General features: G+C 37.8%; 1 protein-coding gene across 3 annotated transcripts in view; it reads left to right on the top strand.

Annotated features, from left to right (window-relative positions):
* PTCH1 (patched 1) overlaps window positions 1–17,256 on the top strand; it is a 65,882-nt gene extending 48,626 nt beyond the window's left edge. For 2 of the 3 annotated variants that reach the window (XM_042877480.1, XM_042877482.1), the window contains 8 exons: window positions 1,117–1,300; window positions 2,940–3,220; window positions 4,722–4,859; window positions 6,668–6,810; window positions 9,783–9,882; window positions 11,232–11,486; window positions 12,525–13,053; window positions 14,064–17,256. In XM_042877480.1, coding sequence (XP_042733414.1) covers window positions 1,117–1,300; window positions 2,940–3,220; window positions 4,722–4,859; window positions 6,668–6,810; window positions 9,783–9,882; window positions 11,232–11,486; window positions 12,525–13,052 — 1,629 coding nt within the window. In that variant the 3' untranslated portion in view covers window position 13,053; window positions 14,064–17,256. The remainder of the gene's footprint in view (window positions 1–1,116; window positions 1,301–2,939; window positions 3,221–4,721; window positions 4,860–6,667; window positions 6,811–9,782; window positions 9,883–11,231; window positions 11,487–12,524; window positions 13,054–14,063) is intronic. The other variant, XM_042877481.1, reaches the window with a different exon arrangement.
* Window positions 17,257–17,883: the final 627 nt, after the last annotated feature.

Raw genomic sequence — 17,883 nt, 5'->3', positions numbered from 1 at the left:
AAAGATTTTATAGAGCACACTATTTAAAGTTACTGTGATGTGTAAAATGCTGCTGTATAGCAACATGCAGCATGCAGTCAGATCGGATTGAAGCTTTAGCAGTGAATTAAAGAAATAAAAGGAGTAGAATAGAAGACCTTAAGTGAGGTTTTGTTTGGGAGTGTGTACCAGGTACACGGTGGAACAAATGTGATTGGACTACAGCTGCTGATACAATTTCCTGTGCCTGGGAGGGAGAAAAGTGTGGTGCAGAGATCTATACTATGCAGATCCAAAGACAGCTTGAAGACATGCAGTTGTTGCATATCCTGTGGATTAATTGAATCCAGATCTTTGGAATCTAGCTTTTTTTTTTTCTTTTCTTTTTTTCAAATGACCGTCACTGTTGTTTTTCTTTTCATTAAAAAGTCCTGAAGCTGGAGCCAGGCCAGAATGTTAAATAAACAAAACAAACAAACAAAAAACCCAATAATACTTCTCACCCCCAGGGTCCTCTGTCATGGCCCTAGCTGTGGAGTGTTTGGCTACAGAATGCTGGAAGTGTGCCACTGCTGTTTACCCCACAGATACAGTTGCTCATGATGACCTGAGTAACAAAGGGCACTTGTCGACTTTCTTGATGCTGGGCATTTTCTGAATACATAGGTCATAGGAGGCAAGTGTTAGGAAAATTTATACAGATGTTGTTTTATTTTTATAGCTCTCCTCCATTTACTGGGTGGCATTTCCTTCGGTGTTAACAACAGAGGTTAACTGCACACAGACGTGTATAGGGACTCTTGCCAGATTTTCTTCCCTTTCTTGAAATGTTTCTCCAACTTGGTTGTTTTTTCGTTTGTGGCTGCAGGCTCAGAATTCAGCTGTAGTTGCTTCACTCTATTCTGGAACTATCTACAGGTTTAGTGGTTATGGTAAATGCTATATGAGTATTAATTTGTAAATAAACACTTTATTATCACTACTTTTTTAGAATTTATTGTCAAACGAGTAGTTTTTTGTTGGTTTTGTTTTTGGTTTTTTTTTGTTTGTTTGTTTTTGTTTTTTTGCTGAAAACATTACAGCAAGAGCTCCAAAACCAAAACTCATTCTGAAAGTCTTAATTTTTCCATTTTGCAGTTGACTAAACAGCGTCTGGTGGATGCAGATGGAATCATTAACCCAAATGCTTTCTACATCTACCTGACAGCCTGGGTTAGCAATGACCCGGTGGCCTATGCTGCCTCGCAAGCCAACATCCGGCCTCACCGCCCAGAATGGGTGCATGACAAAGCAGACTATATGCCAGAAACAAGGCTAAGAAGTAAGTAACGTTTCATCTTAACGTCCTACAGTTTATATAAGTGCCCCCACTCTTTCCTTCAAGGACGAGTAACTCTAGTTGGTTGATGCTATACAGGGCTCTGAAGCATAAACAGAACAATATATTATGTTACTCTGTTAGCCTCAAGAGACAAATGCACCATTGCAAATGTGGTACCACTGCAGTGTTCTATCATGTTGAAAAATGAATTTTATAGCACTTGAAGTTTCACTGGACCAAGTTGCCCAGCGTGGTTGAGGATGCTCAAGAGAGGGCTCTGGAGGTGTTTGAGGCCAGGCTTGACGGGGATTTGAGCAACCTGGTCTAGAGGGAGGTGTCCTGCCTATAGCATGGGAGCTGGAATCAGTTGATCTTACGGGTCCCTTCCAAACCAAAACATTCTGTGATTCTGTGAACCTTTAAAAGCTAGTAATAAACATTACTTTTTAGCGCTGCCTGATAGTTTTTTCTGTGGGAGGAACTTGGAAGTTGCTTGAAATTGCTGCCTGTGTTATTCTGAAGTGGTAACACTGAGATTATATCATGTTTGTCTTCAATTCTAAATACCTAAGGGATTCTTATCATGTTATCTCATATGTCTAACTTTCCAGCACCAATAGGTACAAGAGCTACTTATGTAGGGGAGCAATCCTATTTTATGCCATTCACTGTCTTCCCAAGCAGCCAGTTTGCATTGCTTTGCTTCAGCTTTGAGTTTATTGGGAAGATTGCTAGTTGCACACCAGTGGGAAAATGGAGAGGGCATGTGAGGGAGGCCTGATGCACGTGGAAATGTGATTGGGTAACAAGCTAGCTGTACTTCAGTGAATCTGAACCCTAGAGCTTTTTGGCAGTCAGCCAAGTCTTGTCTTAATGAAAATTTATAGTTGAGATTATAATAGGGCAAATCATGTTTAGCAAGTCAGCTGAATGACCCTGCAGGGTCTGGAACACACAACGGCAGTAACAGAATGCTTGTTGTGGAAGCTTTTTTTTTTCATGTGATACAGTAGACTTAGCATTAAGCTCTAGAAGAGGTATGTATAGTTTTGGTTTGTCAAATTGAAGGATAACAGGTTATGTGCTTCCTTATTGAGCCATTATGTTTATATTAAGGATTTTTTTTTCAAAAGTAACACTGATTTCTGAATGTGGCTCAAAATAGTCAGTGGAAATCTGAAAATTAGCCTACCTCACTGAATATAATTTTCCTCATTTTTAATAACAGGGAAATCACCTCTAATTTCAAAGGAACTGTGTTTGCATAAAATGTGGATGAAATGTTTAACATGACATGATCTTCTATTTTATACTGCAGACAGGGGCTTTTGGCAGGATAGTCATTAAAATGCACTGTAGCACTGAAGACTAAATACTTCAAAATATATCTGTTGCTCTTAAATTACTGTGAAATTGTTTGGGAACCTAATAGAGACTGTATTTGTCCTTTTGCACTGTATGATGAAGTATAGTCATCTTGTGTATTTAGTTTTAAAATCTTTGTTGCTCAAAAGATATAAAATTAAAATTTAAAAACTTTAAGCATTTTGCTATGGGGAACAAAATGTTTTGTTAATCATGCTCTCTGTGTATCTTCTTCTGCCTAAGCACTCATTTAAACGTTGCTATCCTTTCTTAGTTCCAGCAGCTGAGCCCATAGAATATGCTCAGTTTCCTTTCTACCTCAATGGATTGCGTGAGACTTCTGACTTTGTGGAAGCTATTGAGAAAGTGAGAGCTATCTGTAATAACTACACCAGCCTCGGGATCGCTAGCTACCCAAATGGTTACCCGTTTCTATTCTGGGAGCAGTACATTGGGCTTCGTCACTGGCTCCTCTTATCCATTAGTGTGGTTTTGGCTTGCACATTTCTGGTGTGTGCCCTCTTCCTCCTAAACCCCTGGACGGCTGGGATCATTGTAAGTTTATTATAAGGGTCTTTGTTGAAGTCAAATTCCTTTCAGCATAGCTCTTGCTGTAGTCGGGAAGGTTTTGTTTATGTCTGGGCCTCTGGTGGAGTGTGTATATTGCATCATTCATTATATATTTATTCAACTTGAGAGAGTAGAGTTCACACTAAAGGTACAAACCTTAATAACCTTAATCCTTTGGCCACTTTTTTTTTTTTTTTTTTTTTTTTTTTTTTTTCAGTTTTAAATGTTTTTTATTAAGATATATAAACTTTTGCCCTTGCTCAGATGCATATTAACGTGAGAAGTAAAGAAGAGAGGAAAATTGAGAATTATACTGAAGTTATTCTTATTTATTTATTCCTTCGCCTCTTTTATCAGACAGTGTTAGTTCTCGACTTGCTTGTGACTAACTTGCCTGTAAATTTTCCTACTGATTTTCGAACATGGTCTTTCTGGAAAGACTGAAATGTTTAGGTTGTACGGTGCATACAGTGGAGGGAGTGTAACTAGGCTATTGATGAGAAAGAGTCATAAAATTCTAAATTGAAGAGAATACTCCTCCATGCTTTTTGCAAGGCACCGTAAGTCTCACAGTAAACATTCGAGTTAAATTGAATGATGAGGTTCCTATGTTTAACTTCCATAAACTATTGTGTGGTTTATAAAATGCCTGAAGTACAAAAGCATAAAATGGTTACTGGTTTTTGTAATGTACGTTTATACGACAGGTATGTTAAAAGATAAATGTTTAGTCTAGAATATTTTTCATAGCACTTAAGCAATTTATGTTATTATTCTTGATTCATTAACTTGCAAAATCATTTATTGTGGTGCATGCTTTTTTCCCTTAGAAAAGTTTTTTTTCAGAGCCCACCACAACGTGTATATTTTATTTTTGCTCAGTTTTAGAAACTTTAAAGTTGATTCTATGAATTTCTTCCCCTCCCTTTTCCTCAATTTTTCTTACAAGATAGACGGAAGAAAAATAAAACTTGCCTTCTGATGTAACATTTCCCTTTGTTCATGTCAATCTCCCCAAGTATCCTCAAAGCTCAAAGCCTTTCTGTAACGTGAGAGTCATCAGTTGATTACAGCATTCACTTTCTTATAGGCTTCGAGCCTACTAAGAGTTATGCTCACATATACAGTTCTATGAAAAAGTGTTCCAATACTTGTGGTTGTAAGTTACTTTTTAAAAAATGATTGTCATAATACAGGTGGGGAAAAAAATTGCATGCTTTGATAGGAATCCATTAAAAAAAAAATCAAAAAACAAAACAAAAAACAGTTTTCAAATCACTGGTAAATTGTAATGAACAGAAAATTGATGCTTGGCCTGATAATTTAGGAGTATAATTCAAATCAGCTCTTTAGCAAGTCTGAGTGTAATGACACATAGGATTGCTTTGAGGGGTACATTTTGTAGTCAAAAAGTTTTTCTAAAGTGTCTTTTCCTTCATTTGTATAGAGTATGAAGAATTACTAATAGCTGTTTGAAATTATCTAGGTGGTGGTGCTGGCTCTGATGACTGTGGAGCTGTTTGGCATGATGGGTCTAATTGGAATAAAACTAAGTGCAGTCCCTGTGGTTATCCTGATTGCTTCTGTTGGAATTGGTGTGGAATTCACTGTTCATATTGCTTTGGTACGTAAAGCATTTACATAGTATTTTAAAATAAAATTGCATCAATCTTCTAATCACAAATTCTTAGTTTCATTGAATCAGTAATGTGATTCTCAGAAGAAAATCAGACAAATACTTCAGACAGTTTTTTTGCAACATTTGTATTTCTGAAAGAATTGAGTTGAATTTGATTCAATTGTTCCTAAGTGCTGTGGTTAAGGTCATGAGTAGGGGTCTTGTATCTAGCTGTCTGAGTGATAGATAAATGTAGATAAAGCAGAGCTCTTACTGTGTATCACTACAGTCTAGACTCTCTTAGCCATTGTCTGCAGCGTGGCTGTTATTGCTGCTGTGCTGTGTAGCTGTTTGCTCCCTCTTGTATGTACATTCTGTATTTTATGGAACAGAAACCTTTGAAAGGAGGTTTTCAGAATCACATAATATTGTTTAATGCCCACCGCTAACATTCAAATGGATTTGAGTTCATTTTCCACATGAAAAAGCTGCATTTTGTTTTCAGAACTCACTAATGCACATCAAGCACAGAGTCTGTAGGAAAATGTGAGGAGAGAAGCTCTTTATCTATTTTGTATATGGGAATGTAAAATACCCTGGATACATTAATTTTCACTCCACAGACCACTATTATTCCAATACTAAAGATTAATGTTGCATGGCTTGCAATGGAAATTAGGGTTATAAATCTCTCTCTGTATGTGTAAGTACACGTCTTTGGTTTGCCTGTCCCACCAAATCACTTTCTGATGTGTTGACTGATTTCAGCCTTAATTTGTTAGGCAAGTGAAAGTAAGGTATAGAGTGTATAGAGTAAGGTAAGGTGTAGAGAAGCGAGACTTAAACATCAGGACTAAAAGGAAGATAACTGCATGAACTCATGTAGTTAGCAGGTGATGGAGAATTCCCAAAGAAAGATCATAAGAAGAGTTATTCCTTAAGTTGCTGTCTTCTCAAACTGTTGAGTGAGTAGACTCACTAGTTAATTAATTTTTGAGAAGACCAGTTAATAAGAAACCGAGGATTCCTGGTGCAGCTCGTTGAATAAGCAGTCAGAGAGCGAAACTGACATTTCAGGAGTCATAGTATTTTAGATACTACAGTGTTCAGCATTATTCCTAAGGCTGCTAGCTTTCGAGTAGTAAAAGATAGAAGAGTGTTAAAGCAGCACACAGTCTACAGAATTACTTTATAACAATTGTGCTGAATACACTGGCAGCTTTTCATCATTTGGTAATCTTGTTGGTCTGGATCCTGAGATATGTGCAGAGAAATACACTTTACCAATGGACACTTCTTTGTAATGAGACAGAAAGACTTGATGCTTGTACTGAAAATGTGTGCATGAAATTGCAGGCCACTGATCCATGATCAGTGACAAGTGGGTAGGAAAACCAGAATCAATGTTGGCTATTTTTAAAGCAAACTTCCCACTACAGTAACAGAACCCATATCCCTTCAGGAGTGAGGAGAGTAGCCATGTGATTTTTACACATAAAGTATGAACTGAATTATTTCTAGGTGGAAATAAGCAAAGCTGACAACTTCAAATGTCAAATAGTACAAGAGGACAAAATTGTCTCTGAAAGTATTACTCTATGTAATCAGTGCTTGCTCTGGTTTTGTGACTTCAGTAGCAGCTTTGTGCTATCAATGCAGATTCAGGCTGTGTCTGGAAGGTTGGCCAGCTATAGAGATATTTTCATACATTATGAACTGAAATAATTAACTGGCAAAAAACTACATGCTGTGAGAAAAGATGTTTGACATGTTGTATATATATGTGTAATTAAATGAATTTCACTGTTTTGTAGGCATTTTTAACTGCCATAGGAGATAAGAACCGTAGGGCTGTCCTTGCATTGGAACATATGTTTGCACCAGTGTTGGATGGAGCTGTGTCCACTCTTCTTGGAGTATTAATGCTTGCAGGATCAGAGTTTGATTTTATTGTCAGGTAAAGCATTTGTGTGTTTCTTGACTTTATTTTTAGAATAAAAATAAGAGTGCTTTTAATATTTAACCATTTCAGTGTATCTGTCCTTTTATTGTTGTGCATGGCATATCAAGCATGTTTGCATCTTGGTCCTGCTTTCCTTCTGTTCTACTTACTCCTTGTGTGCTAGACCTAGTAGTTTTGGTATTGCTGGTATTAAAATCTGTTCTAGGGAAATTTGACTCCCAGCATGAGAGGGGAAAAAAAAAAAGGCCCCTCTTTAGAAAAGCTGGCTAATTACAGTTCTGAATCAGTTCAAAACAGCTGGTACGGTCCTGTGTTAGCTGGGTTTGATGTTTAACTTTTAGATGCTCCAGACTTCTTGTATGCATAAAAATTTGCACTGAAAAGACGCACGAACTTAAAAATGTGCTGCAACTGTGCTGCAAGTGATACTCTCTGAGCCATCTCTTTCTGTTTTATATGACAGGTTTATGGCAGTGCAGAAAGTAGGGAGAGAGAAAGAAAGCTCTTGTTTGGAGCTGGGGAACCATAAGCATGACCACAGAACTTCATATTAAATTTTTGTAAAGAAAAGCCTGATGGCTCTTCTGTTTTAGAACTACAGGTGAACTGTTTCTTGTGGATTTAATTAAGAATGTGAATTTGTCAAATATGAGAGGAGAGCACGTTTTGGGGAATTTGAGAAGTGCAGTGAAATAGATTGCAATCTATTCCAAATAGCTCTGTAAAATCTTAGCAGCAGCACATGCTCTTTTTGACAAACTGCAGCATGCAAAAAAACACAAGCCGTAAACTGGGTTGAGGCAAATAAAAGTTCTTTGGAAGGTAACTTAACCACTCAGGTAGATGTAAGCTGGATAGATAACTAGACTTCATTGACATCCACATAACAACAGCAGCAAAATGTCAGAGGCAGAATTTGGGAGAATGGTTGTTGAATCTTACAAAGATTTTTTTATTTATATTTGTAAGATCTGAAGACAGCAAGATGGTAGGAAGCTTTCTGTTGGACCTCATGAAACCTTCATGGAGATGATTATTACTTGGATACTGCATCTCCGGGGATAGAATTTATCTATCTATCTATCTATCTATTTATTTAGAGAACGGGATCTTTTTGTTTTGTTTTTTTGATGTTGAAGAAATAGGGTAGAATTATTCTTTTAGGACCTGATCTTGTGAGAGATAGAATGCTTGACTTACACATTTAACCTAAAACTGCAGGGGTACATTGGTCTTCTACTTTCAAATTTAACAAACTAGATTTTGACAAGCATATTTTTGTGTCATAGCAAATAAATGATTGTGGCAGCCCTTCACACCAAATTTGGATTCTCTTCGTGTATAAAATGAGCCTTTCAACTTTTCAACTTACATTATTTTACTCTTTTTGGCCATCAGTTTCTCATTTTCTAGCACAATCTGACTTTAGTTGGCCTATTTTAATAATACAGTAATATAAACTATCAGAGCCTAAGTATTGTTACGCTGGGTGAAGAAGGTTCCAAACTTCCGGAAAGGGATGGATTAATCCAACAGTGTGGAAGATTAAGTAAATTAACAGACATTGTATACTCTGAGTGGTCAGAGCTAAAATCCTCCTGTTTATCCTAGTGTTAGATGGATGAGATGCAAATGTTTTTAATGTCTGTTGTTGATTTCTGTCCCAGTATAACGTACTGATGGTTTATGTTAATGGAGTAGATTGGTTTGCTGATTTTTGCTAATGTAGATCAGAAATTCCAAAATGTTTACAATAGCAGGGTATTTGTAGTTTTACAGGAGTCTGAAATATTTGATCAGATGTGGAAATAGGGGGGGCAGTAAAGTTTGTTGCCAGCTAGACAATGTAATCAGCAGACCCATTAGTAGCAAACTTGCCCTCAGTTCTTACCCTGCCCCTTCTCCTCGAGGAATTTACCAAGACCGGATCCTTGAAATCATTAGTTATAACACAGCCTTAAGTTTAGTCTGAGCCCCAGCTGTGCCGAATACCAGCTAGCAAGGCTTTCCTTTTACTGACAGGTTTACCTTGGTATTCATGAAGGATCCCAGACCTTAGCCCTCAACGATGGGAAAGGACAACTACTTGTGCACTTTCTTCTTCTTCCATAGTACTTTAGCCTTTATGTTTGAATTGGCTGACGCAAAACAAAAGTATTCAGAGATGCTAAATTGTTCAACAAAAGGTTAGCCTGCAGTGCAGCTCTGCCATTGTGAAGTGCTCTTACTCAGTACAATGCTGAAGCTCGCTATAGAATGGGCAGCATTTTCTTTGCAGAAAGTGGGTTTCTGTATTGTAAGAAGGTTGCAATTTGAGCTGTTTGGTAAAACTGGAACTCACAGAATTCTAGGCGGAAAGTTGTGATTAATGAACAGCAAGGGAAAGCCTTACCTGATACACTAGAGATTTAATTAGAGATTCTGCTGTAAGATGCAGAAGCATTTCACAGTGGATTAGCTGCTGCAAGAAGAGTTCTTTTCCTTCTAGGCTAAATTGTTTAAATTCTACACCCTTCACTTCATTTGTTTGCTTCTGCTGGGTTTTCACTAATGGGGGCCCCTTTTCATTGTATTTGTGCTTTCAGTTCATTCAGCTGCACATTCCATATTTTTGTGTTTGTGTAACACATTCATAAATAACATTGCAAACTTCCAGATTCTGAGAAATTAACAAATGTAATTTTTTTCTTTCCTTTATGAACTAACACTTTGAATTGTGGAATGCAGCTTGTCTAATCCAAGTTAAAAAAAAAAAAAAAAAAAAAAAAAAAACCCAAAAAAACAACCACAACTCTATGTCTGTACAGGGAAAATGATATAATTATTTAGTACAATATGAAAAATACTTGAGATTCAATTTAATGTATGTATTATCCTAATATATTTAGGAGTAGTTCGTAATCTCTTGTTACTAACTAACAAGTGGCTCCTCTCTCCTTTTCCCAATCCCATAAACCTCACTTCAGGTATTTCTTTGCTGTTTTGGCAATCTTAACCATTCTGGGAGTTCTCAATGGATTGGTGCTGCTTCCTGTTCTTCTTTCATTCTTTGGACCATACCCTGAGGTCAGTAAAACTAACAGTGATCAAAAGAAATAATAGTATTGTCTTTGCACCCACGCCTTCCAGATCCCCTCCTCTTTTCTATAAACATTTTAATTTTTATATTTTCCTGGATTTTTAAATGTTTAAAGTACTTACTCTGTTTTTATTTAAAACCTGTATTAAATTTGCTGTAGTTATATATTTATTTGATATTCTTCTACTTGTATTTTTAAATTATGGGTTTTCTTTTAATAATCATTGTTTCAGAGGCTGACAGCAAGCTAGGTACAAATGTAGTTTTAAGCACACTTTTCAAAGCATGCTGTTAGTACAAACTAGTCGGTAAAATTAGACTTTTCCCCAGTATTTTACAAAAAGCAATTCCTTTTCTATGTATACCTTCTCCTTTCTTACCTCACTGCTTCTATTGCATTCCTCAAAATATTTAACTGTGAAGACCACCAGGAAGGCCTGTGCAGGCCAACATACACCAGTGGTGGTCCGCAGACCACACCTTTATAACCATGACCAGAAGTCTGCCAAAAGGCTCCCCTGTCCCTGCGATATGTTCTTGGCTCAAGGAAGGTTCTTAACAGGCTGAAGGTTTCACTTAAATGTCAATGATTTTACCGTTTGAAGCCCAAATCCAGAAAAAACAAAGAAACAAAAAACCCTCAATTCATATATTGATTGTTCATTACCTACACTGTGCTTAACACAATTATGCTGTTACTTATAGAAGGCATTATTATGCATTAGTAAAAGTATGCTATGTTTCACAGGCCTGTGTATGAGTGTTTATGAAAAGTGGTACACAATTTAGGTGTGTAGCAGTAGTAACACTTGAGGTGTTTGTCTTATATTAGTAAAACATTTTTGACAATAGTGTGACATCTCTCTTCTTCATAACAGATTGTTGGTTCCTTATTCAAACAGTGTATACATACATGTTAATACAATTGTGTTAATATTATTTATGTATTTGTCTCTGTTTACAGGTAGCCACTAAACTATACTATACATATGTGTTCAATTTATGAAATCACTCTTAATATATTCTGAAGGGGGAGGGAAGCCCACATATTATTTATATATCTGTAAGTGCAAATGCATTTGCATGTACATATAAATGCTGAAATAATACCTAGAAAAATCTCTGTAATTGTTTTCACACACATATCCGCAAAAGGAGATCTTGTCTTTCTTTCATGCATTTTCTTCAGTTTAGTAGAAATATTAAACGGGAGTCAGGTGCATTGAAGAGTATGCTTAGCAGAGGAACATTTGTATGAAGCATTACTGATTAAAAGGGTAATGTTAATTGCATGTTACTGAATACTTGTAATTATAGTTAGCATTGTCATCATCAGGTTTCTCCAGCCAATGGTCGAAACAGATTGCCTACACCATCTCCTGAGCCACCTCCCAGTATTGTGAGGTTTGCACTGCCACCTGGGCACACAAATAATGGATCAGATTCCTCTGATTCAGAGTACAGCTCTCAAACCACAGTGTCAGGCATCAGTGAAGAGCTCCATCATTATGAGGCCACCCAAGCCCCTGCAGTACCAGTCCATCAAATAGTAGTGGAAGCCACTGAGAATCCTGTCTTTGCAAGATCCACTGTAAGTATCTCACATGTTGACTGCTGGAAGGGCAAGAATGTTTGAGAATTTTTATTTAAATCTGTGGGTTTTTTTTGGAAGACTGTTTCATGTTTCTAGCTAATTATATTTCATGACTTTGTGCCAAAACTTAGAGCACATGTAAACAGAGGATGAAGACTTTTTTTGATAATCAAGTTGTGTATGAGATGCTGGTTCAAAAGTGAAATCTTTGGCATGTATACTTGCTATTTCATCATACTGGCAGCCACCACAGGAGAGAACTCTCAGTCTGTTTGATGACTGTCCTACATGACCTATTAGACGGAGAGTCAGGAATGATTAAGAAATTCAGACCTCTTCCATATAGCCCCTTCTGTATCACCATCTCACATATCTCTTTTTGACTGCAAACTTTGGGGAGAAAGATTCATAGAGTCCAGAAGAAAAATCCAAATCTTGTGCCTGTTGCATCTTGCTACTGGGTTGGCAGAACTGCAGTTTCAAAGGGAAGTGAAAAAACTCTTGTCTCCTACCCCTGCTGATGCTGCATGCTGAGCAGCAATGTGGATCTGTTTTTGTTCAGCAGAGGCCTAGAAATAGGTACAAGCAGCGCCACATTTGAAGTTAGTCACGGTTTATTGACTGATGTGGCTGCTGTGCTTCACGCTTTTTACAGAAATCAGAAAACAGATTCCTACAGTCTATACAAACTACCCTACCAACATCCTATGTATATAGCCTGCATGGAATAGAGGCTTTTCCAAATGCCTGCAGTTCTGCTTGCTGAATCACTTAAGATGAAGTGCTTGTTATCCGTCCTTTTGAAAATGTGGTCCAGCATATTGGAGGCTTATAATATTTTCAGCCATTGCATTTTTGTGATGTTACATTTTCCAGGTTCTTATAACTTCAGACGAAAACTGTTTGGAAAAATCAACAGTTATAAGACTACAGAATATTACCTTTGTAGAGTCAGAGCCTAGGATAAAATGTAGGAGAGCATAGTATTCATTGTCCTTGCTATGGCAGAGGTGTAACTGTGCATCTGTCTTTCAGGTGGTACAGTCAGAGTCAAGGCATCAGTCAAGTCCCAGATTGCAATCAAATTCAGAGACTGGCACACAGCAAGTGTGGCGTCAGGGCAGACAACCCAAGCGGGAAGTGAGGGAAGGACTGCGATCACCTCCTTACCGCCCTCGCAGGGATGCTTTTGAAATTTCTACTGAAGGGCATTCAGGACCTAGCAATAAGGATCGCTTGAGCCACAAGGCTCGTTCTCATAACATGAGAAGCCCAGCATTTGGTGCCATGGGTGTTTCAGGATCAGCCTACTGCCAGCCTATCACTACTGTGACTGCTTCAGCTTCAGTGACTGTTGCTGTCCACCCTGCTGTGCACAGCCACAACTCTCGCGGGGGGAGTTTTCCATCCTGTGAAGGACACCATGAAGACAACCATGGGATGTTTGAGGACCCCCATGTGCCTTTTAATGTGCGGTGTGAAAGAAGAAATTCTAAAGTAGAAGTTATAGAGCTTCAGGATGTCGAATGTGAGGAGAGGACAGCTAGCAAAAGCTCAGAATAAGGTGAGCCTTTCTTTCTGATCTATGAAATTTATTTGTGTCAGGCAATGATGTGCAAAAGAAAGAGACAAAAATTTATTTGGAAGACTTTAGATAAGTTTGGTTCTTGCCTCTTCATCATCAGTCTGCTGACAATGAACACATTTCATTTTGCACTGATAACATTGCACATTACAGCACTAGCAATGTATGGATTGTCCATAAATGAACTATTTCCAAGCACTCTGCAAAGTGAATGCATATGGTGTATCAGTTTACTACATGGGGAAGGTGAAGCACATTGTGTTATGTGTTATGAGCTTTGTGATTGCATTTACTGTTGATGGATTCTGTTCTCTGATGACTGAATGACATAGTCTAGGAGAGTGTAAAATTGCCAACTACTTTATGAGTCATCTTCTAAAGAAAATTAAGTGAAAATTCATTGTCGTGAGGACTGAATCCATTGAGGTGATGGATTGAATGAGAGGGGAAGGCCTCACCTTGCCCAGTACTCTGCTGAGCTGTGGGGCATCCCCTACCCAGCCTGTTCACAGCTTGGAGGAGTCCTTGGGCCAAGGAAGATACAAAGCTTTCTAAGCATCTCAATTTGCAAATAATGCACAAATAGTCCTGAATGCCTTTAGCCTCACAGTCTAGAAGTATTGTAGGTAGTAGTATTGAATAAAGAAATACTTGGGGTCAGCTTTTACTAGTTTGACTGCAATCTAAGTTTCAGCTGTTCACAGTGTCTGTTACAGCTTATCACTCCCTGAAGCGGTCATTAGTTTTGACTGAATTTGTGGCAGGAATCAAAAGCTGGGTGCTCACAAATGAAAGCATCTGCTTTTGGTCTTTCTTTACCAGGAAGTTCATGACTGGTGTGAAAGAAAAGTGCACATTTCCTGACTGCTAACTGTAATCATAAGAATGATTACAGAAGCAAGTCTTAGATTAACTTGATTTGTTTGGTTTCTTGAGCTGTAATAAATGTTTATTTGTTGTTGTTGTTTTTTTTTCTTTCATTTTTAAAGGATAGTAACTGAAGGAAGTGGAGGCCAAAGATTGAAAACTGTATTTCCGGAACTGCTTGAAGAGAACTGCCCGATATTGTAAAAAAGGACATGCTGCATCAGGACAACAGTTTACTGTTACTGTAACCTATTGTATTATTTTGTTAAATATGTCTTTAAGTATTTAAAAGATGTACACATATGTAATATACAAGAAAACAGTGTAAAGTAGTATAATCTGGAGTCATTTGGCTTCAGACAACAGAGTGGGGACATTATCATTTGTGCTCTGAACTTATTGTACATTGAACTCTGTGCCACAACTAAGCTTAATCTAGTTCTAAATTTCAGCATAAGTTGCTGCTGCTTTAATATTGTATAATTTACTTGTATAATTCTATGCAAATATTGCTTATGTAATAGGATTATTTTTTTGTAAAGGTACATGTCTGTTTAAAATATTTTAAATCTGCATATCACAACCCTGTGGTAGTATGAAATGTTACCGTTAACTTTCAAACACGCTATGCGTGGTAATCTTTTTAAATAAGCAGATATGAAGAAAAGCACGTTAATCTTGGATGCTTAAATAGGTTTAGCTATATGCAGTTTTTGTTTTGCTGTACGTATTGATGTGTGCATCTGGAGCTGTGCATGCCTGCATATGTATGTTCCTGGTGTACCGTAGTTTCTCTTTCACTTTATGATGACCCTCAGTGGGCTTATAAACCCACTGATGCTGATGTGAGTCTGCCTTTCCCTCTTAGCAGGCAGTAGTGAAAACTGCATTGGTGTTTACTACCGTATACCATAGATTGCCATCATCAAAGGCCCAAGATAAAATGGAAGAGAAGACAGGGGCCAGGGTTTGGGATTGTGGTTCCACTTCCTACACTATGAATGACTTGGTTCACATGACTTTGGTCAAGTCATGTAACTGCCCTGTGCCTCAGTTTCTGATTCTGTAAAATGGGTATAATTATGCTTACCTACCTCCCAGAAGAGTTATGAGGCTTAATTACTGTTCATGAAGTGCTTTGATGTTTTTGTGAAAGGTGTCAGGTAAGTGCAAACAACTATGACCATTATTTTGTCATTTCCAAAGGTGCTGGTAGTTATAGAAATTCCATGAACTTTATCTTGATGTTGATACTGTTAACTATGAGTGGCATTAGAAGTTGAATAATGGAGTTGTCAGATGGGTATCCACAGCTCAGCTTTGTCCTTATGGTGTTCAAAGCAGTATCTTCTGTCACCTCATTTTCATGGCAGAAAGGAAGTTAATAGTAATCGATAAAAATCAAATGGAAGGATAAAAAAGTATATAAAAATCTTCTGTTTTCACTTATTAATATAAATTGCTTTCTATTGGGTCCAGGGCTGTAATTAATGACACACGAAGCCGGGGTGTTCTTTTTTCTGTTGTTTGTATTTTCCCATGCTGCATTGGCACTTTTTAATTAAAACAGCTTAATGGGGATCTCTTGCAAAACTAATTTAGCTTTTTGTATTATTTTTTAACTAAAGATGGATTGCTGCAGGTGAAGGGTCTGGAAAAAAATGCTACAATATGTGTTCTGGTTGGAAAGAAACTCTAAGAATGGAGAACTTTAGTTTAAAATATGAGAAGAAAAGTTTTCATTTTCTCTGTCACCCACCTTCTCCATCTGTTTTTCTGCCCTTCTACAAGCTGTTTTTTAGAGCAAGTAGAAATTCAAATGTATTTTCAGAGCCAAGTAAACATAGCCAGCATTCAGTTTCTGAACACGGTACTGGTGAGGCTTTTCTGTAGGTGTGAATGGCAGCTGTTGGTTCTTGGATGGGAAAGGGTATTTCTCCAGTGACTTCTTCGGAGTCTTATCTTTGCCCACAGACCTTCCTAGCGCAGCAAATGGGGATAACTAGAATGCACAAGTTTCCATGCCTTTTTGCTCACTTGAAAACACTTTGATATGAGGCACTTGTTTACAGATCTCCAATGTGAACGCTCAAAGAGCAGGTGAGAGCCTGGTATTGTTCCCATGATACATAAGCTACTGTTTCAATGTACACTAAGGGTTAATGTCGTAACTGCCTACTGGTCCAGTTCACTGTCTAGCCTGAAAAACCTTAATGACAAAAAGATGAGGGGCCCCAATTTAGCGCTAGCAGCATAGTGACCTCAGATCATAAAAACTCTGCAACAAAACTGTATGATACTAATTGGAAGCTACCTTCAACTGCCAAGTGTGTGTGTGCTCCTGTGTCAGAGGTCAGCAGGGCTCCCACTGTGGTGTCACTGTTGCCTGGCCGCAGGGCTGAGGCCTCGCTCCCTTCTCCTCCTTGGGGCAGTGGTGGCCAGGAACGGGCCAGGAGAGCACAGTGTCTCCACCTGCCCTGGCCTTTTCCTCCTCACACACGCCTGTGCCTGAATAGCTGCTGCCTCTGCGCGGTGTGTGCCTTCTTTCCAGCGTCAATCATGATGGCCAGGGTTGAACTCAGTGGCTGGCAACATTTGTTTGAGTTTTGTTTTTTAACTTTTTTAATCATGGGTGATATTTATATTTTTGTATCATAAGAATGTTTTCTTACAGTATTTGTCATGCCAGTTTATAACATGAAATGCAGGGATTTTATTTCTATTGGAAACACTATTACAGCTATGTTTTTACTTTTTAATGGATTTTTATTTGTATAGAGTGCTTACTAATGTTAAATAGGAAAGAGTATATAACATTTACATTAAGAACTCTTCGTAGCTTTTAGTGTAAGGAGTTAAAAGGAAAAAAAATATTCAAACTGGGTCTCATTGCCTGCCTGTTTTGGTAGGAGTGGGATTGTGTCATTTCAGTTACAAAGATAAAATTATGCCATATAATTTATTTATATGAAAATTTATTTTTGTAGTGTACATAGTAGTCATCAAGTCTTCTGACAGAAGTATATTTTTAAAGAGTTATATGTAATGATGATACCAATATGTTTTGGAACACTGCTGAGATGTGATTACAGTGCACACTTTTCCTTGTAAACCCCCTAGCAGAAAAGAAAGCGTTTTAACAGTGTTAACAAAGAGTGTGAATATTCATACAATTCTGAACGATGTTTTAGTTACCATTTCTGATCTAGTGTGGTTCTCATTTTAAACTTTGAATGGAAACTGTACAAACTCTCTAAATATTAATGTTCAAACACTGATAGAAATTCTAACATGAATAAAAACTATTATAACTTACTGGTTATGGACGTGGTTGTTTTATAGAACACTTTTTTACAGAATAGTCAACTGTGCAGATGCAGTCGTGCAATTGTGATGATTTGAAGTGTGGATTTGGGATGTTTTAGTGTTCAGGATGTTTAGAAGACCCAGATTCAGCCCATTTTGGAGCCAGAGCCAATTCTAAAATTGTGGTTACCTGTTGATTCTGTTGCTCTGTCTGATTAGGAGGATGTGGTTAGGACTCGATTATGCATTTTGTTTTCATTCTGAGGAAAACATTTTACATAAACATTCAACACAAGTAAAGCAATCTATGTATGGATTTGGGGGAGGGTTAGAAATAGGAGTAAGTTTCTTGGCTTTTCTGTTCTCTGGTTTGTTTCTTAAACCGTATTAGAGAAATAAGCTGCTTTTCCCACCTTTATGGAACATCAACAACATAACAGTTCTAAAAACTGCAGCACTCCTTAAGACGGGAGGTTGAAGAAGTATGCAAGCGTGTGCAAGCCAGAGTATGCTACCTGTGCCCAGTCAAGCCCTGCATTTCTGTCTGAAGTCGCTTGTTCCATAATCCCACATGTAGTTTGTCATGTGCAAGCACGCACATGGCCATGCATCCCAGAGGGTCACAGAGACAGCAGT

This window comes from Lagopus leucura, unplaced genomic scaffold (assembly GCF_019238085.1).
Source record: "Lagopus leucura isolate 7727_CA_CO unplaced genomic scaffold, USGS_WTPT01 Super-Scaffold_100018, whole genome shotgun sequence".
Taxonomy (NCBI): domain Eukaryota; kingdom Metazoa; phylum Chordata; class Aves; order Galliformes; family Phasianidae; genus Lagopus; species Lagopus leucura.
The sequence above is the reverse complement of the archived record's forward strand: the minus strand, read 5'-3'. Positions and strand labels throughout refer to the sequence as shown.